Below are 22,988 nucleotides of genomic sequence, written 5' to 3' on the forward strand. Positions count from 1 at the left end.
TACCTCCTGCATCTTACTGTTTTTAAAGTAGCTGTGATCAGATCAGATCACATCCTGGTGGCTCAGCGGGCTGCGGCACATGCCATGTGCTCACAGGCATGTGGGTCGGAGTCCAGATCATAACCTATAGGTCTCTCTCCACCACGCAGCATCCAATAAATGCCCTAATCACTGTAAGATGTGACTGCGACAGAGGTCACATTGTTCATTTATTTATTTACTTATTCTGATGTTTTAACTGCAGTCTTACAGGAACCATTTTATGTTATAATTCTGATTGGAATAGAATTAGTTCTAAACCCACCAGAAAGTAGCTGTTTTGAATGTGTGTGTGTGCGTGTGTGTGAGTGTGTGTGTGTTCTAATGGGAGCTCTAATTAAGACTCTGGGGGTATCTGCTATCTGTCAGCACTGATCGATTGGCTGGGAGACTGACAGCTCCTTCTGTGTGTGTGTGTGTGTGTGTGAGAGAGAGACAGAGAGAGAGAGAGAGACAGAGAGAGAGAGAGAGAGAGTGTTTTCAGTCTTTAGCTCTCTGGTCTGTGGTCATGTTATATTACTCGTCACTCAGACATGTCGCTGCCGTAGAAAGAGGATTAGCACACACACACACACACACACACACACACACACACACACACACACACACGCACACACACTCACACATCCCACTACATCTGGAAACGGTGTGAATGCTCTTTTCCTGTATGCTGATGAAACACAGCGACAGCACGATCCCTGACAGGAGCACAAGGTGTTAGACAGAGTCTTGTCTACCATAGCCATCACTGACACACACACACACACACACACACACACACACACACACAGTGGCTAAGTAAATGAAGCTGAAGCTAAAGCTAATGAATTTTGATTAGAAAGGGACAAATATTAATAAAAATATACATTTTCCTGGGATAGCGATTTGGTGCAGTGTGGTTGTCAGATCATAAGTTTCATATAGAGCAACTGTGCATCTCTCCCTCACTCTTTCTTACACTCACACACACACACACACACACACACACACACACACACACACACAGATAGAGCTGTCCACAATGTCGCTGCCACACTGTTACTATCAATCACCTGGGTGTCTCTGTGTGTGTGTGTGTGTGTGTGTGTGTGTGTGTGTGTGTTCACACTCAGGCCGGCGTGCAGGAGGGCGAGTGAGTGAGTGAGTGATGGCAGTGACAGTATAGACGGCATGTGCTGTGAAATGTCACCGTGGCGATCGATTGTGTTTAACGAGGCTGGAGGCTGATCTGGACCTCATGCTAACATGAAGCTCTCCTCTCCTCTCCTCTTCCTCCCCCGTCACTCCCTCCTCACTCTCCTAATCCCCCTCCACTCTCTGTGAGAGCCCAGGGTCCCTTGGGAGAAAGAGGAGGCCTTTTACCTGTCAAGAGGCTCATGTCGCCGACCAAACACATGGTGACACACACACACTCACACACACAAATGCAAAATATACTAATACCTGTTCACATTTGTTCTTTTGTTCACTTTCAAAATGTCTTGCACACACTGTTAATGTTTGATTCAGCTTGTTTTTTTTTCCCCTTGAATATGAAAGAGTAAAATTCATTTTAGAAACAGCAATCATGAAAACACTGGACGCAGTCGGGCAGAATAATCAGAACTAGTTTATGATTTCAAAGTGCTGAACAGAAAATCCAGTGAACCAAAGAGAAAGAAAAAAATAATCGAACAGGAAACTCAAACCAAAGAGGGACATTGAAAAAACAGCAACTTTTTTTCTTTTTTGTTTCTCTTCTTCAAAAAACAATGCACAACTCGTACCACAATATTTGAAAAAGCTAAAAACACTTCAAAATATTAGTTTTGTATATATATATATTTATATTTATATCTATAGAATTTGCTTTTTTTTCATATTTCAAACTGCTGCCGTGAGTGTGTGAGTGGGTGGTGGAGGCCTAGGGAGATCCCCATAGAGCCGCAGTCTGAGACACAAACACAGGTCGAGCTGTTTTGACAGGCTATGGCAGCTCTTGACAGCTTATAACACACCATGCATATGATCCTGCTTCTCTAAGCGTACACACAAAGACGGTATGCAGCCATGTCCTCCACACGCTCACACAGCCTCCACAATAGAAACAAATACAAAAAGAGCATGACTGCGGAATGTTTCACCCCTGGCCTTACAGCTATCTGTCGAGCACCCTCCTCTCCCCGCCTCCCCCTCTCCCCCCCGGGGGAAACAGGTAGGGTGTGTGTCTGTGCTTCTAGCCCCTCTCAGGGTGTAAGTGCTTTAAAAGCCAAATTCTGTCCATGTTCATTCCTCCATACTCCTACTCGAACCTCTAATTTCAAAATGAGTTAATTAAAAAAAAAAAAAAACATACTACAGCAAGTTCAAGTCTGGGTGACTCAGTCATCAATTGTTAGTGCACAGTATCTCCTCTGCTCTCTAGAGCCGGGCGGAGACTGTCTCTCTCTCTTGGAGCTACTCGTACGACAGTACAGGACGAGTCTTTGTATTAAAATAATTTAGAGTTTGAAATGAAATCGTTCCTTCTCCGTCTATTCCTTTTTTTTTTTTTTATAAGATAGCACTTAAGAAATTGCACTTGGATTCAAGAGCCCAACTCGATAGCCACTTTGACGTGTTTATGAGTTATCTGTGTCCTGCCTTGTGATGTGTCGCTGCAGACGCAACGCTGCATCTATGTTTACATGTGCGCACGCTGTCTGATCTCTGATGATACATTTCAGAAAGAAAACGCCCCCTTTCCTCCCTTTTCGCGGGAGGAATTAGAATACACAGCAGCTTGTGTTTCGCTGGGACATCATCAGATTTGAAAAACATTCTTTCACACAGCCTGCATTTGTCACACTGACACCTCCCCTTCCCTCCCACTAAGAAGTCCTCAGACTGGACGAGCCCGGCCAGAACACAGATAAACACAGCGCTCATAAACCTCGGTGTTCTTTCTTTTTGCCAGATGAGCTGCCACCCAGACGGAGAAAGGACAGTAAAAAGTCTATTTCATTTTTCCGTCGTCCACCTCGGCCTCCTCGTCCTTCCCCATGTGAGAAAAACAGGAGGATCAAATAAAAAGTGGTAAAGCGTTTGAGTAATTGTCTTTTATATTTGTGAAAAGCGTTTGATTGGTTGTCCGTTTGAGTGAAAGGCGTTCTCGATTGGTTGTCCTTTTGAGTGAAAAGCGTTGGATTGGCTCTCTCGCTCTGCTCTGCATAAGTCAGAGGGGAGTGAGTCTCTCTTCTGGATGTGTATGCGTGCTCCTGGGGGCAAAGGCTTAAACAGGACGTGATGTGTGTTTGCCGGTGGATTCAGCCCGGCTGTCAGTAGGGCAGAGTGTCCAGGAACCTGTCAATCAACGGCGGGGGTGGGACCAGGTCCTCCAGCTTCAGGTAGAAGATCCGCTGGAGACCCTGGGTCCTCTGGGAACGAAGCTCCGCCCTCACGCCCAGCACACGACTCAGAGGGGGGGCGGCCTTGGACGAGGACGAAGAGGGGCCGAAACCCAGGTGGTCTCTCAGACAACACACCACTTTATTCTGCAGCTCCTCAACCCGCTTTGAGTCCTTCAGGCCGGGGACTTGCTCTGTGGACAGACAGACAGACAGACAGACAGACAGAGACGTTAGGAGAATAATTCATTACACTGTAAAAATTAAGTCAGGACACACTGGGAAAAAGAGGTAACACACCGACACACACACACACACACACACACATCAGAGCTCATTCAGCTGAAAGAGCATTAGCTACATCTTCTTTTATATTGAATTCCACCTCATTAGCCTGTATGGCTCATGTTCTTAACAGGCCTTAACCTGTCTCACTCACTACAGATCAATACACAGTCTAACCTAATAAGCCCCCTGCACACTGTGTACACACACACATACACACACAAATGCACACACACACACACACACTATATATAAACATTTGCACACACAAAGAGACAGACAAATACTCCCTGCTATCTAAGACATTGACAGAAACAAAAGTGTCCAACAATTAGCTGATTATTTGGCCCTGTGAGCAGCCAAATTAAATTAGAAACACACACACACGCTCACACACACACGCACACACACCCTGCTGCCCATAGCAACTCCAATGGCACCCGTACCAGGCTTAATGTGACACTAACTCATTCTGCAGAGAACAGGGTGTCCAGCCACTGTGTGCATGTGCATGTGCATGTGTATGCACGCGCACACACACACGCATGTACACACACACACACACACACACACACCGAAGCCCGCCTGTGCTGCAGGGAGGCTGTAAGACCAGTCTCAGTTTGAGGTATCCACTATCTGAAGCTTATTTATTGTTTGTTTATGTGACTCTTTTGTTTGTTCTGTGTTTGCTGCTGCAGAGTCACTCCAGTCCTCCTTTCACCGTGGCTTTCAGACCTCTCACACGCTCTCTCGCTTCTCTCTCTCTCCATTCTCCCTATCCCTTCTTTCTCTATCTGCGCGAGCTCCCGGGGAGGGATCGATGGCTGCCTTTCTGCACAGGCCACTCTGAAGCGGTCGATCGCCTGGTGGCTCTGGCGGCTCTACGGTGGCAGTGTGCTGTGTGCTTTGCCGAGGTGGCAGAGCGCCACTGAGAACAGCGCAGACGCCATTCCAGAGCGGCGCTCCACGGTGGGCTGGTCGATCAGGCACAGAGTTAAGTGCTCCCCCAGAGAGGGAGAATGGGGTTGGAGGGGCTAGACCGGGGAAGGAGAGGAGGAGGAGGAGGAAGAGGAGGGGGGTGGAGGAGACGAAGCTGAGCGTGGGGGGAGGGGCATTTTACCCACTACAAATTTATGTACAGATTCTGACTCTGACTTGAGGATGTAAAAAAAAAAAAATTACATGACAGCGCCTAATTATAAATGCTTCCTCCATCACCTTGGGCTACATTTGTAATTGTAATTGACGATTTCTAATGCATTTCTAATGCAGTTTAACTAAACTCCTGTACCATATAAGTCTTTTCTCTTGTGTCTCACACACACATTCACAGTGAGAGCCGTGATGCTCCTCAGTTTTTCACACTTGCACACTGATTAGAGGGCCAGGTGTGCGGCAGGTGCAGCAGGTGCTTCTGGGTATCGGGTTCTTATTGCAGACGGACGTGTGTGGGAACACGAATGCACACACATGTGTGTTTGAGCGTATCTGTGACGTTAGTGGATGTATCCACCTGATCGCTGTCACATTGAATCACCAAAGGCAAAGCTCTGGACAAAGGAAAGAGGGTGTGTGAGGGCCGGTATCCTTACACCTACGCATAAGCAGCTTGTATGAGTGTGAGTGGAGAAGAGCAGCTCAAGGTCCAAGAGCAAAGACTTTGAAACCAGACTCCACACGGCTATTTTTGTCAAGACGTTTTTCATCCAAAAAGTATAAAAATCGGTTTGTTTCCTACATATCTACATTACACTATATGAATATATTCTGATTTTATTTTCAAGAGTCAAGAGCAGCACTGGCTTGTGTTTTTACCTGTGAGCAGCACCAGGGCGGCCAGGCAGGCGAAGGCAGAGGCGTCCAGGTTTAGGCTCTGGAGGTGGGTGGAGAAGTCCCGGATGGAGTCCAGCCACTCTCCAAACCCACGAAGGCACTGGAACCTGTGCAGCACCAAGCCATTACAGAACACCAGCTTATCCTCCGACAGCATGGACCTGAGGGAGAGACAGAGAGCGAGAGAAGAAGACAGAGGCAGAGAGAGGAAAGAGAGAGAAAGAGAGAGGGAGACACCGGTTAGTTTTGTCATCCTTTAGGTATTTTATGGAGGAAACCTGGTCAACGTGGCCAGAAGGTACATGAAGATCGGTAATGCATTGGGAGGAATTTGATCTAAATAATGTCAAATCTGTCTTTGGCTACCTATGGCGGTGGCTGACTAAAGATAGATTCAAAGCCAAATTCTGCAAGTTAACACTAGAAAAAACATCTCTCTTTAGCTAGAGCTCTTTTTCAATGAAAAGCTGTATTTTCCCCTGTGCACTGTAAATAGGGCCTGCGCTACTGGGCAAGGAAACAATTACAATAACTACAATGAGAAAACGTGGCAGTATGCACACTGAAGCACACAAACGGGACACACATCAAACACGGGCATGCAGCTGATTAAGGTTGTGTTTTCCAAATTATAGCATTTTAAAACATTCCTGCGTTTCCTTTTGGTGGTGTGGGGTGAAGGGTTAGGGCAGAGGGCTGCTGTGTGAATACTTGGCATGTGTGCATGTGTGTGTGTTTGTGTGTGTGTGTGCATGTGTGTGTATGTATATGTGTGTATAGGTGAACTGTTTAATGCGCCCAGGCTGTGGTGTGCAGTGGAAACACAGAGCCTTAATGAGGAAATGAAAAAGCTTCTCAGATGTATTTAACCATCGTTTACTCACGACACACAACCATCCCACTTCTCCACCATAGAGAGAGGGAGACAGAGTGGCTGGATGACTGTTCTTTATTAGTGCCGAACAGAAGAGCATGGCTTCCTTCATATTAAAATCCTTCATAAAAAAAATCCTAATACAGAGGCAGTAGACGAGTTACAGCAGAGAGAAGGGGGAGAAGAGGCAAAAAGGGGGAGAGGGTGGAGAGAGACATGGTGGGTAGATCTCAAGAAGACAGCAAGAGGCTGCTATATGGAGAGGAGACTAAGAGAGATGGACGAGGGAGGAGAAAGAGCTAAAGAGCTAAAGAGGGCGCCCGGAAAAACAGCAGAGGGTGAGAATAGAGAGAGGGAGGGGGGGAGAAGGGGTGAGCCTCAAATTACACCCTGTACAAACATTGGCTCTCTGATGGTTTAGCAGTTATGAGAAGGAGATGAAATTCTGTGTGCGTCTAATTATCCTCATTACAGTTTAAGAGGGACTCCACCCCCGTGCAGCAGAGCGCACACACACACGCACACACACATCATCAGCTCTGTCCATCATACATAAGCACTCCGCTGCTGTCGGGTGAAAACCTCATAAATGCAAGTTTGGTGATTTTCATATTAACTCCAATTGAGGGATTACATGCTCCTCTATAGTTTGAGAATATTCTGCAACCCCTTAGGCTGATGAAACCCATTTAAAACCCATGGAATAAACTCAAAAATGCATGGTAGTCACGCTAAAAACACGGCTGTATTTCTTAGCTCTTGAAAAGTTGACATTTTGGAGATACAAGGTTTTCACCCGACAGCGGCGACTCTCTTTCTCACACAAACATAAACACACTCAGCCCTGGCCGTCAGGACAGAAATATTCTCCCATGAGTTGGAGCGAAGGGAAGGAGAGGTAAGAGAGAGAGAGAGAGAGAGAGAGGAGAGAAGACAGATGAGAGGAGGGGGTGGATGCAGGTGTTGGGAGATGGCGTTAGAGAGGAGGAAAAGGGAATGGGCAAGTGGCAGGATGAGAGACCCCCCCCCCCACCCACACTCACACACATCTCACACACACCTTGACTCTCACCACCTAGATCGCCCCTTCCAGGCTGGGGTTCAAATCAGCAACCTTCCAGTCACAGCTACAGTCCCTCATATAGCATTTTACACTAATGCTTAGTGTTGTTTAAATCATCTTCGACTACCAAAAGGGTGGGGCTTGCCACGTAAGACAGTGAGCGCCAGAAATTTTAGAAAGGGAAAATATTTGGAAGCCAATTTACCATAGACGTCTGTGATAGATAACTTACCTAAGACTATTGTCCTGATGTAGTAAAGCCCACCCGTCTGGTACACTAAGCAGGTTAAAACCAATGCTAGGAATTACTTGCAAATACTATTTGACCCAGGTTTGCATGTAGCACATGAGCAAAACTACACAGACAGGCTTGCAGACAGGCAGGCAGACACGGGCATACACACACATCCACACTCACACACACTTATACACAGCTGGATATCTGCCACACATTCCGCTCACCCTTGACGACACTGTCACCACGGTACTCAACCAATAACCACAGAAACTGTTTAGTAACGGAGCACTAACAGCAATGCCAGCCCAGAGGAGCGGAGCAAATTTACTCTATACACACTGAGCACACACACACACATCCGACACTCACACACACATACACTCACACACTAACAAGCGCACAGACACAAGCTTGCATGGGGGTCTAATAAGGCATCTGGGTTCAACACAGGGTCAATGTAAGGCTGCATCGACACTGTGATAGCCTGAGTGCGGACCACATCAATTGCTCTCACGGAAGAGGCAGAAAGTAAGACAGTGCTGCGCTTGTGTGTGATTTCCTCTGTGCTGTGGGAGTTTGGCTGATAGGAAGATGAGCAGTGTGTGTGAGCATGTGTGTGTTTGATAGAGGCCCCTATGAGTCCACCGTTTAGAGTGAGTCAGAGTCCCAGCCTGATGCCCCCCTGCTGGGGCTGTGATGCCACCACCCATCCTCTACCCACCCTGCACCTGGACCTGCACTGGGAGAAGGAGAGAAAGTTGGGATTCTACATCATCAGTGTGTGTTTGTGTGAGTAAGTGCGTTTGTGTGTCTGACTGTGTTGGTTTTCTGCCCTAGACGACAGCCCAGACAAAAGGATGAGCTTGTAGCCCGGCCCCCCTCCATCCCATAAATTTAACCAGCCACATGCCTTGCAGGGACAGAGTGGTAACCCGGGGCAATTCTGGGGTAAAGACGGGCCGGGGCAGTCATAATGGCACCGCAGGTATCCACCAGTGACACACACACGTGCACACACACACACAAACACACACACGTACACACAGGGTGCTCACTGAACGCACAAGTTCAATGATGTTTGAGTCGATTGCCTTTATATTTCAGTCAGCTGAATTGAATATGTATGTTTTTTTTTTTTCCATAATAGCCCTTTTCAGTCTCTCAGCTGACTAGCTTTTAGATGGAATTGATCCTGTCAATTCACAGCTCACAATGTTAGCACAGTTTTAGCCTGCAGAACACACACAGAGCTCTCTGTGCGTCAGATATCAGACGAGATGAGCGGAACTCTGTGGGTGTAGCTGCTGTCATAGCTACAGACTCCATTCATAATGCGGTTCATATGGCGATTACTCAGCTCCACTCCTCCTACTCTGGAGATACACCAACACAGCGCAGACAGCTATGCCAGCACAGTTACACGCTGTACTGTAATGGTAAAGGATATGCACTGCCTGTTGTTCCTAACACGAAGTGAGATGCCACATCAAGCAAAGTCGCTGACAAAGTCGTAGGTGTGTACTGCGTATTTTGGAAGAAGCAGTCCATATTTCGAAGTGTGCATGGGTGTAGACTTGTACACTGGAAAAGTTCAAAGAAGCAAACTTTTATCCAAATTTGGCCAAATCAGGCCGCCCGTCCCCCACCGTCTCACCTGTGAGCCAATCGCAGGACAAACAGCTCCAGGAAGGCGGAGTCTATGAGCAGGTTCTGGTCGTCACGCTGCAGCTCAGAGAATCCCGGCAGCCGGTCGGCCCAGCACCGCGTGGTCTCCATCGAGATGGTGAGCAGCCGGTAGAAGAGCTGGATGTGCTGGGCGTCCGAGGAGGAGGTGGGAGGGTCCGCCGCACTGAACTGTGGGACAGAGAGAGAGAGAGAGAGAGAGAGAGAGAGAGAGAGAGAGAGAGAGAGGAGAGGAATGAGTTTCTTACATCTCACTCTTCGAATGTATGTATATCTCTACCTAAAAAAACGAGCAGGGGGATGGGGGTACCTGGCTGTAGTCGAGGTCGCGGGGTGTGCAGTGGGAATACGCCCTGAGCAGAGCGGAGAGCAGGCTGAGGGGGGGAGAGGGAGGAGACGCTTCTGTCTGCAGGGGGCTCTTTGGTTTGGAGGGCAGACGGCCTCTGCGCCCCTTCAAGCTATCAGTACGCACCACTATGACAGAGAGAGAGAGAGAGAGGGAGCAGACAAGAGACAATAATGAAGCGGTTGTCCACTTGAATCTGAAAATATTTATGTAAACAGAACTTCTTTTCTTTAATTGATTTTATCAGTATTTCATAGAAATGGAATTATGACTGAAAAAAGAAATTTGCCACAGGAGCTCTCCAACATTCCCACAATCCCTACATGGTACCAGCCAGCAGATGGCAGTGGAGCTGTTTTACGGGCTGTATACTATGCATAGGAGTTAATGGGATAGAGTAGTGTGTGGGTGTGTTTGCGTTTGTGTGTAAGTGTGTGTGTGTACACTTGACACGCACACTGATGTGTGAGACGGCACAGGTGAGAAACCTCAGAGAACTGGTGACTTACAGATCGGGGCAGTGTAAGCACCAGGCTGACTCCAGCATCAGATGCTGATGACACAGATGCAGAACTCAACAGTGGATCAGTGTGAGAGTCCCAAAACAGGATGGTCAGTTTGTGTGTCTCTTGAAATAACCTTGATAACACCCCGGTTTCGCAAGTCAGGGGTCGGGGGTCACTGGTAAGGATGTGAGTTCTCCCATTCTCCTTGCTCGATGGGAGAGAGATGAGTGACTGCTGCTTGAGTGTGTGTGTGTGTGTGTGTGTGTGACTGTACCACAGGCCAGGTCATTACCGGCCTGTTAAACCCTGATTAGAGAGACAAACTTCATCACCATGTGGACTCGGGGTCAAATCTATCCTATTAGGGTTTGTGTTGCACCATCATCAACAGTGTGTGTGTGTGTGTGTGTGTGTGGTTGCTGGCCGACATCGTGTGTGTTCTGTGGAAGCAAGGTGTCTGGTCGCCGGGTTTCTCTTACCTTCCTTCACCATGCCGACGCTGAGACACTTCTGAAAGCGGCAGTACTGGCAGCGGTTGCGTCTCCTCTTGTCCACCGGACAGTTCTTACTGGCCAGACACACATACTTGGCATTTTTCTGAACGGTGCGCTGGAGAAAGCAGAAACAGGCATACCGATAATCAGCCTTCAAACACTCGCCAGTGGAGGGACACAATCAACCACCAAATACTTGATTTGTTTAATTCAATTTCTGTTTTTTTTTTTCTACCCCAACGAAGAATGAAAGCGGAAGCTCGCAGGTCAGATTTTAATTACGCGCTGAAAGGCGGCGGTGACATCAGTATAATTAGATAAAATTAATTTCCCAACATGCCTCGCCTGCAGGAGGGACAATTTTATTAGCGCCGGAGCTGACAATGGGGACGAGCGCGTGGCGTGCCGAGGCGGGTCCCGCGAGACAGGGGACAGCGGCCGCAGAGCTGCGTGATCAGATTGTTTGTGAAGCTCGCGGGTCAGCTCGTGGCACCTCCGGGGCCTCGCGCATCGCGCCTCTCAATGGGCCCCGCGGGAGCTGTTTTCTCCTCGGCTGGCTCGCGCGATTATTACTGACCTTATTAAAATGAAATCAGAAACGGGCCGCGTGGGGCCGGGCGTGGATGAAAGACAATAATAACAGAGGTGGTAGTGAGTTGTCTATCCCGTTCCCGTGCGCGCGCCACTTAACCTATCCCGTGCGCTTGGAACTGGATAAAGTTGTGTATAGACTAAATCGGTGGTTCTCAAAGTGCGCAGGGGTTATGGCTCTGGTTAGTACAGTGTGACAATGCATTTTGATCCTAAGTGTCTCTCTCCCCAACTATAAAATAAACTAGATAATTATTTTCTATATCATCTAACAGCCATCTTTCCAGATATGGGGTTCCAGGGATAAATCTTATCCACTACGGGTCCTTGGGGCCTATTGCTAATCTGTTTGGGCGTCGTTGACATGAAACAGAATTAGAACTCGCCTGGGGTGCAACTCTGAGTGCTACAACAAAACTTGCTGCAATTATCCTATAATTACCATGATTTGCAAACTGTTTACATTTTCTTCGCTGTTGTAGCACTGGCTCTACCAAGTCCATCCAAGCACCGAGCACCAAAACGAACCGTAAATTAAACAAATGGAACACACGGAAAGTGTCGCGGCCTCCCCTTCTTTAACGCCTCTAAAACACATCAAAACAAATAAATCCAATTAGGAACCCCTCGCGCCACACATGCCCGTCCCCCCCGGGAGACCAATAACACACCAATTATTCCATATGCTCCGGCGCGAGGGCGGAACTGGCGCGTAATGGGGGCCAGCGCCGGATGAGAGACGTTGCCATGGCACCGCTGATCGCTGTGAATGTCTCCCTCTCATCTCTTCAATGGTCAATGACCCGTGCGCGCGGGGATAAGTTAGTTATGGTCATTACCAAAGCTAATGTGGTTGAGGGAGAATAGCATCCGTTTAGTTTATAGGAGTTTAAACTAAACATAAAGTTGAGAAGGCAGTTGCCTGGATGACGCACGCAGCCTCGAGATATTGTGGTCTATAAGGCCAATACGAACTTAAGGAACAAGATATTTTTCCAATCTTTCTGATTTGCAGTATTTTCCAACAGTAAAATCCAATTAACGAGCTGAAATTCTGTCTGCTTTGAGAAATTGATCTGTTTACAGATTTGTTGAGAGTGATACTTTGAGGTTTGGATTTTATAGATACCTGCAACTTTTTTTCCCTCCCCAAAACCCATGTTATGCATAAGACTTAGAGTTTTTCCTGTAATACATTGGGGATTCAGATAGGACTGGTGTAAGCTGCGATCACTGTCGACCCCTCATGGTCGGTTGAGGGGGAAATACTTCCTCTCAGTGTGTGACCCCAGAGCCTAATTTATAAGGAAGCTGGTTCCTGGAAAAGCCTGCGTTTGAAATGATCAATAAGGTTCTGATAAATTGAGCCCTCATGAGTGAGTGCTGGCCGGTCTCCTGTCTCCCTCCACTCTTGTGACTTTGCTTTCTAATAAGGAGCATGGAGTATTACTGGCGTCTCTGCAGAGACACTACGTATCTGAGCTAATGCTGTTTAACTCAATAGTCTCTGATACTTATCAATGGGCCACCTACACGTGCACGCATACACATACACACACACACACACACACATGCGCGCACACACATGCACTGCACACACACAGCCAGATCAGATTATCTCAATATGATTATCAAATCTGTAGGTCCTATTTATGCATGGTGCATGGTACTTAAGTAAGACTATTTTAGTCAGGCTATATAATAAAGAGTGTGTGTGTGTGTATGTGTGTGTGTGTGTGTGTGTGTGTACGTGCGCGTGCATGTGGGTAGGTGTTTGTGTGTGTGCATGTGTGTGTATGTCAGTGTTTGAACATGGGTGGATGAGAGTGTGGTGTATACTCTATTAATTCATCTGATCTGTCCTGTAATTTATTCTAATCACATTCAATGTGGCCATCTGTATTGTACTGTTGGGAAAAAATGACAAATGTAAAAGTGCTTAAACAGAAACAGAAATGTGTTTATGCCTTACTGGCCATATTCAGTAATTTGAGGACTAAATTTAAGAATGAAAATGTTGTAATGATCCGACGGCAGAAGTTAAATGTTGAGAGTCAGAATGTAGGGATAAGTTAATCCATATGCACTAAAGCCACATTCTCACATGGACAAACTGACACACACACACACACACACACACACACACAATCGCACACTCACAGACAGACGGACTGTCACACACGCACGCACACACACACACACAAACACACATGCCGCGGGTGTTCTGGGGCTGGGTAGAGGCATGCAGAGGCAGATTCATGACATGTAACATGTGCTAATAGCCTTGGCTTAAATTAAAAGCCTTTAGGGACCTCCCTCCCCCTCTTACTCCCTCTTTCTCTTCCCTCCCTCCCCTCTGCTCCTTAATCAGGGGCAATCAGACTGCTCTCTCTCTCTCGCTCTCTCTCTCTGTAGAGAATGAGTCTGTATGACTGCCTCTCCGCTCAAGTCCAGTGATTTATAATAAAAAAATATTTATCTATTCTTGACTCTAATTTTGTTGTTTCCTATCTCAGTAGACACAGTGTGTGTGTGTGTGTGTGTGTGTGTCTGTGTGTGTGTGTGTGTGTGTGTGTGTGTGTGTGTGTGCATTACTTTTGTGAATGAATGAAATATCACTTCTGTTTATTTCACCCCTCTGACTATTTTTCAGTCTTCTTTCGCCACTGGACTGGTTTTCTCTCTCCTCTCTCAAATATGACTTCTATACTGTACTTCTATACTATACTTTCCTTTACCACTAACTAGTGGTAAAGGAAAATCAAGTACACTAAATGAACAGTAAAGTACAACTAAAATGACATACTGGTTAGAACAGAACTCAGTAAAAATCTGTCGGTTGTTTTAATGCTATTTATTGCTTCTGGCATAATTTTGGTATTATACTATTTTTTTCATTCTGAAAGGTTTCACAATATTAATGGAAACTAGTGAATGCAAGTTGACATATTTCTAAAAAAATAAATAAATAAGGCACCATATTAATCTGCAAATATAAAAACTGCAAAAATAAATGACTACTTGTGTAAGAGGTAAAATTAATTCATAGTGAAAATGTGCTTCAAATTGCACTAATGAAATAACAATCATTCCCAGAAACCCGCTACTATTTATGACTTAATGCCTAATAAGTATTCAGGCATAATTAAATCTAATCAGGAGAAATATATTTAAGGGACAATAAAACCATCAGAATAATTGGCATAATGTGCCTGATAATATGAATATGAAAAGGAATAGGTGTGTGAAATGCACATTTTCTAATGGTTTCAGATGTGGCATCTGGGATTTGCTGTGTAACAGAATGAAAAATATGTATAATTATATATATACAGTATATATACATATATACAGTATATATATAGAGAGAGATATGTGTGTGTGTGTGTGTGTGTGTGTGAGTGTGAGTGTGTGGTTGGCTGCATCTGCATGTGTGTGAGAGGCAGACATGCTGAGGTTTGACAGGTTGTGTGGGTGCTGAGCTTTGTAGCGAGCTCACAGCCCGCGGCCTGCTGCCACCAGACGCTGCTTTCATTAATTACTAAATAAAAACAAATTGCGAAACTAATTGAAAAGAGGGATAATTCATTTCCACCTACCAGAGGCATTATTCAATTACCTCTGTGTTTGCACCCTCCTTCTTGCTCCCCGTCTCTTAATTTCTCTCTTTTTCTCCCATGCAACCAATAGAATGCTTAACAAGTGTGCCTGAAAATGTTGGCATACAAAAACTGCATGAAAACATTTACTTCAATGTAAGTGAATATGAGTTTAATTTGATTTGTTTTAAGTATTGCGCCACTACGTGTCAAATACTGGCAGGTGTCACAGAAATTGTTAGTTATGTCTTCTGAAAGTATCTGGCTTCATGAAATATTGTTGTTTTATGACATGCAAAGGGAAAATGAAAAATCTGTCTGACTAAAAACTGGCTCTTGGCGATATTGAACAATGAGTGGTATGTGTGTGTGTATATATACGTGTGTGTGTGCACGTGTGTGTGTGGTGATATGGGATGTGAGACAACAGTCATAAAGGGTTTGATTGAATCAGCGACGGACGGAATTTCAAACTGACTCATATCGTCCCAAATATTTGTAAATGCGTTGTGATCAATTTTGCGGTCACTGATTCACCACAAACACACTCAAAGGAAACTTTGATTTCAGGGAGGATTCCATTTCCACTGCCCCTCTTACCACACTTTATTTCTGTGTGGTTGAACATCAAGCGTGGTGGGCAATTTTCCCTGGTCGTCTGAGAGAGGATATGTGTTTTTATCATCCTCTGTTCTCACGCAACTCGAGCAGTCACACACACACACACACACACACGCAGACCATGCATACGCACACTTTGCCCACTTGGTTGCCGGGGGAGATGACCCCTGTGGGTGTCTTGTGCTTTCGTAATGACTCTAAAGACGATTTAGAGAGCGACGGGAGGGGTCGGAGTGGGAGAGAGGCAAATGCAAGAAAAAAGTTTCGAATGAAATACAGGTTCAGTGCGCAGCTAGATCACAAATACTAGGTGCTTTTTTAAGGAGGAATGTCAGTTATGTGCGTGAGTGTTTATTTGTGTGTGTCTGTTTGTGAAAGTCTTACTTGGGTGTAGGAGTAGACATTGTTGAATGATTTTTAGAAAGACTACAGGGGAGAGACAGAGACAGAGGGTGGAACATGAACTTATTTTTCGTGAAGGGTCGTTACCTTGAAGAAGCCCTTGCAGCCCTCACAAGTGCGTACGCCGTAGTGCTGGCAGGCGGCGTTGTCTCCGCACACTGCACAGGTGCCCTCTCCTGGGGGGCCGCGCTGCGGAGGCGAGGGCAGGCTGTCTAGTAGGGGAGCGCAGGGCCCGAGAGCCAACGAGCGGAAGGCCAGGCTGCTGCCCCCGGCCCCGCGGTGCAGCTGGTACATGTGCTGCTCCAGGGGCGGGCCGTGAGGATGGGAAACCGAGGAAGAGGAGGAGGAGGAAGAAGACGAGGTGCGAACCAGTCCCCCTCCCGGCCCCTCGTAGCCGCCCACGCTGCCTCCGCTGTGGGGCGGCGAGTGCTGGTAGAAGTGGGGGAAGCGCGGGGACTTGATGGGGCCCGTCTCCAGGCTGGAGCCCAGAGAGTGGGGGTGCGACGGAGGGGCCAGGGAGTGTTCATCCCACAGGAAGGAGGTGCCGGGCTGCGGTGGCAGGGAGGGGGTGGTGGGGGTGGAGGGGGGCGACTGTTTAAAGTACATGGAGGAGGAGGACATGGCCTCCAGCGGAGGGGCGGTGGGGTAGCTCTCCTCCTCCTTCTTGATGGTGGGCCTGTGCGCAGGCATCTGGTAGAGGCAGGAGGACTTGGGCTCGTAGCTGCCCTCCACAAACACGTTGAAGCTGGGAAGGGAGGTGGTGGCGGCCGCGGCGGAGATCTCACCCCCGCCCAGGTCCAGCTTGGTGTAGTCTGGGGTCATGAGGTCAGAGCTGTAGCTGTCGCCCTGGTAACTGAAGGACTGGCCAGAGTAGGCTGAGCCTGGGGGGGCGGGCCCGTACTGAGCCTGCACACAGGGCATGTCTGCCAGGAGACACAGCACACACAGGTTAGAGGTGCGGGGCATCAGACCCTGGATATATATTGTTATAGATTTCACTCATTTTTATTCAAATGCACTGTAGCTTTAATCTGGTGTTAGTAGACTACAACACTAAAACTACAACAACCATTAGTCAGCGAAGAAAATGCAATGACATATTAGCTGATCGCTGATTTGAACACAAAAGCAGGACTTCAAGGAAGAGATTGCCCACATAAGCACATTACAGGAATCAGGAGGGCCAAATGACCCGATATCCAGGGGATAAAGGCAATCTCTACCTACAGGGAAGCACATGCACACAATGGTAGTGCTAAAAAGCATCCAAAATTTGAATGCAAAATACTACACAGCTCTATTGGAACAGGCATTTGTTTTTTTTCAGCTATTGAGTTGGCAGAGGATTTGCAACATTAAAAAAAGGATTGACTTTCCGAATGCACCTTTCTGTGTTCCACAAACAAGAAATGTGAAATAGTTTGAACAAATCTTTCCACTGCCTTTTACTCAATTTCCTGCTTTAGAACTCCTCGCACTTTGTTCCTTCACTGAATGTTAGAAGTATAGCAGAAATGTTTGGTACATACACACGCCCACAAACTCAGACACCGCCAAGTCTCATACATTGCTCAGTTAGAGAAGCTGCATAGTTCATCAATGCACAATTCTGAGGCAAAGCAATCAAAGCAAGACCCAATCCATTCTACTAATTACTGAAATGCTGAAATTTCTGTTACTAGTGTGTGTGTGTGTGTGTGTGTGTGTCTAGTGTGTGCGCGCGCACGCACATGCTCTAGTTAGTCTGATGGCGAAGCAGATGAGATAAGATTAAATAATAATGGAACCCCATGGTGGTGCTGGACCCTTGCTGCACAACTTACACACATATTCACACACACATATGGATACACACACAATAGTGTACACACACATGTAGCCTACACACACACACACACACACACACACACACACAAATGCAGACACACACTGACACAGACATGTCCCCTAACTGCTGCAGATGCCCTGTCTTTTATTTGGTGCTTGAGTTTTCCCTTGATTTAACTCTCTAACAGCCACAGCAGCTGCCCCCCCCCCCCCCCCCCCCCACCCACCCACATCTATGGAAGGGACTATATGCTCTGTCTTATCAAACCCGTTACGTAATACAGTCCACCTGCGTGTGTGCGGTTGCGTGCATGCGGGTGTGTGTGTGTGAGTGTGTGTGTAGACTGTATGTGTGTGTGTGTGTAATCAGTCGTGAGTGTCAGCGCAGCCAGGGTTTGTGATGTTTGCTCGTCGTTCCTGAGCAGGGAACTGTCAACAGAGCGCTGCTCCCATTGACGCCCTGCGCGCGCTCTGCCGTAATCGCTCCCATTCCCCGCGCGTCATGTTTATCTAGTCAAATACGGGACATAGCCTCAGTCCTGCTGTTAGTGAAGTCTGACTAACAGCTCCATCCAAACTGATTGAAGGTCTTTAGTGAATTATATGGCCTGTTCTGTTACAGCAAAGGTAAAGAATGCGGCTTCGTTCCGTTTTCACCAAAATAAAAGTTCGATTCAATAAAGCAGTTTAGGCTAATCACAGTATCGTAACCCAATAATAATAATAATAATGATAATGATAATAATAATAATAACAATAATAACAATAACAACAATAATAATAATACATTCTGAAAATATAACTTTCAATTTGCGGTCACATAAATAAATGTCACCCATGGCAGAAGCAGCGGAGTGACACATTCATTAGAGCCGCTCTAACCACAATCAAATCATACCTGAGGGTAGCCTAGTTTTTGGCTGTGAGCGGTAAACAAGAATAGGATGATTCAAAGCATTAATTAAGCAAAGAAAAATCAATGTTAGGGACAGTCATCTACATGTCACGATTTTTTTTTGCTTGTTTTTACCGTGAGCTGCCCATGTAGCCTAATTATTATTACCAACAGGCTGGGGGTCAGCTCTCAAACTGGACTGCAGGACAGCTCCGTGCTCTCCTGCCCACCTGGTGCGCTAACCGGGAAGCAAAATTATATTAACCCTATAATTAATTTGAGAAGGATCCTATATAGCCTAAATATCACAGGAAATTTATAATTCCCTATAGAAATATCACAGTGATAACATAAAAGATTAAAATACTTTAAAGTATGATAAGTTTACTACTGACTAACAGACATACTAGAAGTCCCTATAGGAATATTAGAGGGATTTTTTCGGTAGGGACGTGAGTCATGGCGTATGTATTCTTGACGTCATCGAGTTTTTTTTTTTTTCAACAAGTGACCAGCTCCTCAACCCACGTGGAAAAACACACACGCGCCGTCAGAGGCGTCATGGGGCCTTTCTAGGCTACCAAGGCTTTTGCAACCGATTAGGCAACCGAGCACAGAGCAAGACAGACACGGAGACAAAAACAAAAGTGTGAGAGGAAGACTCGGCAGAGCGCAGCGGTGAACTCTGTTCTCTGCTGTGCGTGTAGTTTTGTTGTGTCAGTAGGTCAAGCCTCAGATGAGTGGGCACGGTGCCCCCCTTTGAGTGTGTGGGTGGGTGGGTGTGTGTGTGGGTGGGACTGTGTGAGTGAGGTCTTTATCTCCCTAAAAAAGTTCTCACTTGGCATATTACACCAACAGACATATGCACTTCATTATAAGAGTGATGGATATCCATGGAAAAACAGGAGAATCCTATGAATACCACCCTTTTTAAATACCATCCTTTTTAAAAAGGATTTTGAGTGGATGTGCATGATCTTTCACACTAAGCTGCACTCATAACAACAATGAGAAAAGTAAAAGGCTGAAGAGAGAAGAAAGGATGAGAAGAGCAGAGAGATGTTATATCACAAATAACTGTAAAATATATACTGCTATACTGCACAGCTGGCAATTACCTCAAACTGTATGGATTACAATTTGTGTGTGTGTGTGTGTGTATGATTGTGTGGCAGGTGATAAAAGAAGCTTTTGAGGAGTTGTTTTTGCACACACTTGCGCACACACACACACACACACACACATTTTCATCACTAATGATGCCCATGATCTAAACACTAACGTGCACACCCGTATTCTGCTACAGTAATAACATGTGCCCCTATCCTGAGCAGATCCTGTAAAACCACACACACTTGCACGGCTTGTTTCTGCAAACACCTCATCCTCTTTATCACCTGTATACGCTCAGTAACACACACTCACAAGCGTGCACCCTCTCACACACACTCACCAATACAAATAGAGTTATATCAGACTACATTTGAGTTTCTTTAATTTTAAGAAGACCTTTTAAACTCCAACACCACCATGAGACCATCCCATTGCTTTTATTTCACTTGCATGCAAGCAGGTGTGTGTGTGTGTGTGTTTGTGTGTGTGTGGGTGTGTGTGTGTATGCAAGCGAGAGGACAGACAACCCAAGCAGAGTCAGACATAGGTGGTGCAGTATAGTGAGGTGAAGGGAAACAGTCTCTAACCTCGAGGTGTGCATTTCAACTGGACAAACTGCAGCTGTTCCAATAACTGAGCGCGCTTGTTCATTGTCAGAATGCCATAGATCTAACAAATAAAAACATGAAGTGCAGACATAAATACAAAAACACATTCTCGTATTCAGTGATTCTCTTGTCAATGAATTATCAAATAAATTGTTTGTATTCGATGGCCTCTCACACAATGAGCAAACTGATTTAAGACTGTGCTTATATTCATACACACACACACACACACACACACACACACACACACACACACACATAGAGCCACAATTACACTTACAGTCATACCAGTCACAATAGACAGATGTTTTAAAATCTGCATTAAAGCCTGCTATTTACAGTAAGAGATTTATCATCTGCTAATTTTGTTTTATTTGCAATGCACAGAGATGAATTCAGGTGAAGAACTGAAGAACAGAAAGGATCTTTAAGCTCCTTTGATTCCTTCATTTGACAGGTTCAAGACAAAATAAAACAGAAACAAACAAGAAATAAAAACGTGCACTGGTTAATTTGGCTTATTTTGGTCTCAAAGGGTTTGGAAGAGATTTGACCTTGTTGAGTCATTAGGAGGATCGATATCTATGACTTATTTGATTTCGCTCTCTGCTTTTGTGGTCGGTGCTTCTCGTCTCAGAAGTCTCTATTTCTGCCAGCTTGTCTAATGATTGAAATGTCAACAAACGCGCGCGCGCGCGCACACACACACACACACACACACACACACACACACACACACAGGCACACAATTAAAACTTTATCACTTTATTACTTTGGGCCTAGAATTAAAATTAAAATTAAAATTATGAGCTAAAGGATCCTACGTTAAAATGTGATTTAGCCTTGGATTGATATTTGATTATTTTGGGTAAAATACTGTTCTAGGCTCATACCAACTTTTGTATTTTTTCCACAATACTAAACAAGCATAACCAAACACTATCACATCCAATGAATGCACAAGAAGAAACCTGCGCCAACAACAGTTTAATGGAAAAGCATCAGCTCAGACAAGAGAGACGGTGGGGAAAAGAAAGAGAAAAAGAAAGGAAAAAAGGACTCGGGTCCCGGTTTGTACCTGGTGAAAGAGCTTCGCGCTGAATGGTGCTGGGTGTCCGGGGTGGAGGGGTGGCGTGGCTGCGGCCGGGACAGGGCTCCTGGAGCAAAGAGGACTCGACGGGCGCCGCGGAGGAAGTGTCCGATCGCCGGGGCTCTGAGCTCGGCTGGGCGCGCTCTTCCGAACCTGGGTCTGGAGGAGAGACGCCTGGGTTACAGCCAGTGATGTGGCGGGAAATAGAAAGGTGGGTGAACCAGCACCTCCAGTCAGAGATCATCCTAAGGCAAACAACCACCAACACGAACAATCAATCACACTTTAAGGAAAACATGAATTAATGTATTTATTTCGATAAGAGACTGCATCTTCTTCGGCTACTTAAATCAATTTGATGCTACTCATACTGTGAGTTTAGCCTTCATCATACAGATTTTTAAAGAGGATAAACTTTATTTCGCAAATAAAGTAACCTGAGCTTAGCTTTACTCTACTACATCCCTGCAGCCAACAACATTTATAGAACAGTTCAAGACAACAAATAGCTTAAGTATTTCAATTTACACCGAAGATAAATGTTTTGCACAAATCTAATCTGATACATAAAAGTCAGTCCATCGGATGGAGAGAAACGGCAGAGAAGAGTCAAATGTAAACTTCTATGCGCACAACATAATAATACGCCAATAATGCAATCAGTATAAATCATTGCAATGATCCATGGAAAATCCAGAGAAGCAGAAAAGTGAAAAAGAGGCCTTTTAAATTTAAACCATACAAAGTCGGGTTTTGGCAGTAAATTTACCATGGATCCATGCTACAAAGAAAAGACTAAGGACCACAACTAAGCATTTTTGTTCATTTCAAGACAGAAAAGACGTGGGCGATAAGTTTCATTCTATCACTTGACTAGAAAATGATTTTTGAATCTTTGCGCTGCTACGGGCAAATTCAATCAGTTAAACTACAGACACAAACAGCATTCTACAGCAGACATCGTATAACTCACAACTGAATCCACAAATACGGACCTAGAAAGGTGACAACTTTTAAAACAGCTGTCTGTGCCAGTGCCTCAAGGCCACCGCTTTGCTTGCCTCTGATCACCACCGTATTCGCCTGCTCAGGGTTCATCCAGAGGGAGAGACAGAGGGAGAAACTCCAGATTTCAAAGTCGGACCCGAAACCAGCGGACTCGGTGCGCCGTGCGCCTCTAACTCCCTCTCACTGCAGCAGAGCGCACCGTGGACGGAGGATTTCAAGGCCCAGAGCGCCCCCTCTCTGTCACACTCAAACACACACACAAACACATACACACACACACGCTACCCGTCACACAGACCCTCTGCCAGGGATACAGTTTAATCTGAGACCACCCGATCTCGCAGTAGGCTATGTAGCCTATCCCAACACTGTCTATTGACAAGTCACACCACAGTCCTGATAACTGAATATCCGTGCTACAGGCACCTGCAGCCCGCTGTCCTCTCCTGACTCTGTGTCCGCCGGCTTCAGTGACCAACACTGACAGCTCGTCGTTTGATAGACCAGC

At 45.9% G+C, this 22,988-nt stretch overlaps 1 protein-coding gene across 4 annotated transcripts in view; it reads right to left on the reverse strand.

The window, feature by feature from the left end:
* Positions 1 to 1,628: 1,628 nt before the first annotated feature.
* nr4a3 (nuclear receptor subfamily 4, group A, member 3) overlaps positions 1,629 to 22,988 on the reverse strand; it is a 23,882-nt gene continuing 2,522 nt past the window's right edge. The window contains exons 2-9 of one of the 4 annotated variants that reach the window (XM_071916789.2): positions 21,461 to 21,631; positions 20,362 to 20,443; positions 16,027 to 16,862; positions 10,712 to 10,841; positions 9,691 to 9,854; positions 9,352 to 9,551; positions 5,505 to 5,683; positions 1,629 to 3,598 (exon numbers count right to left, since the gene is read on the reverse strand). In XM_071916789.2, coding sequence (XP_071772890.1) covers positions 3,336 to 3,598; positions 5,505 to 5,683; positions 9,352 to 9,551; positions 9,691 to 9,854; positions 10,712 to 10,841; positions 16,027 to 16,862; positions 20,362 to 20,425 — 1,836 coding nt within the window. In that variant the 5' untranslated portion in view covers positions 20,426 to 20,443; positions 21,461 to 21,631 and the 3' untranslated portion in view covers positions 1,629 to 3,335. Of the gene's footprint in view, positions 3,599 to 5,504; positions 5,684 to 9,351; positions 9,552 to 9,690; positions 9,855 to 10,711; positions 10,842 to 16,026; positions 16,863 to 20,361; positions 20,444 to 21,460; positions 21,706 to 22,988 lie in introns of those variants that run through there. The other 3 variants (XM_078287118.1, XM_078287117.1, XM_071916788.2) reach the window with 3 other exon arrangements.

Source organism: Centroberyx gerrardi, chromosome 12, assembly GCF_048128805.1.
Source record: "Centroberyx gerrardi isolate f3 chromosome 12, fCenGer3.hap1.cur.20231027, whole genome shotgun sequence".
Taxonomy (NCBI): domain Eukaryota; kingdom Metazoa; phylum Chordata; class Actinopteri; order Beryciformes; family Berycidae; genus Centroberyx; species Centroberyx gerrardi.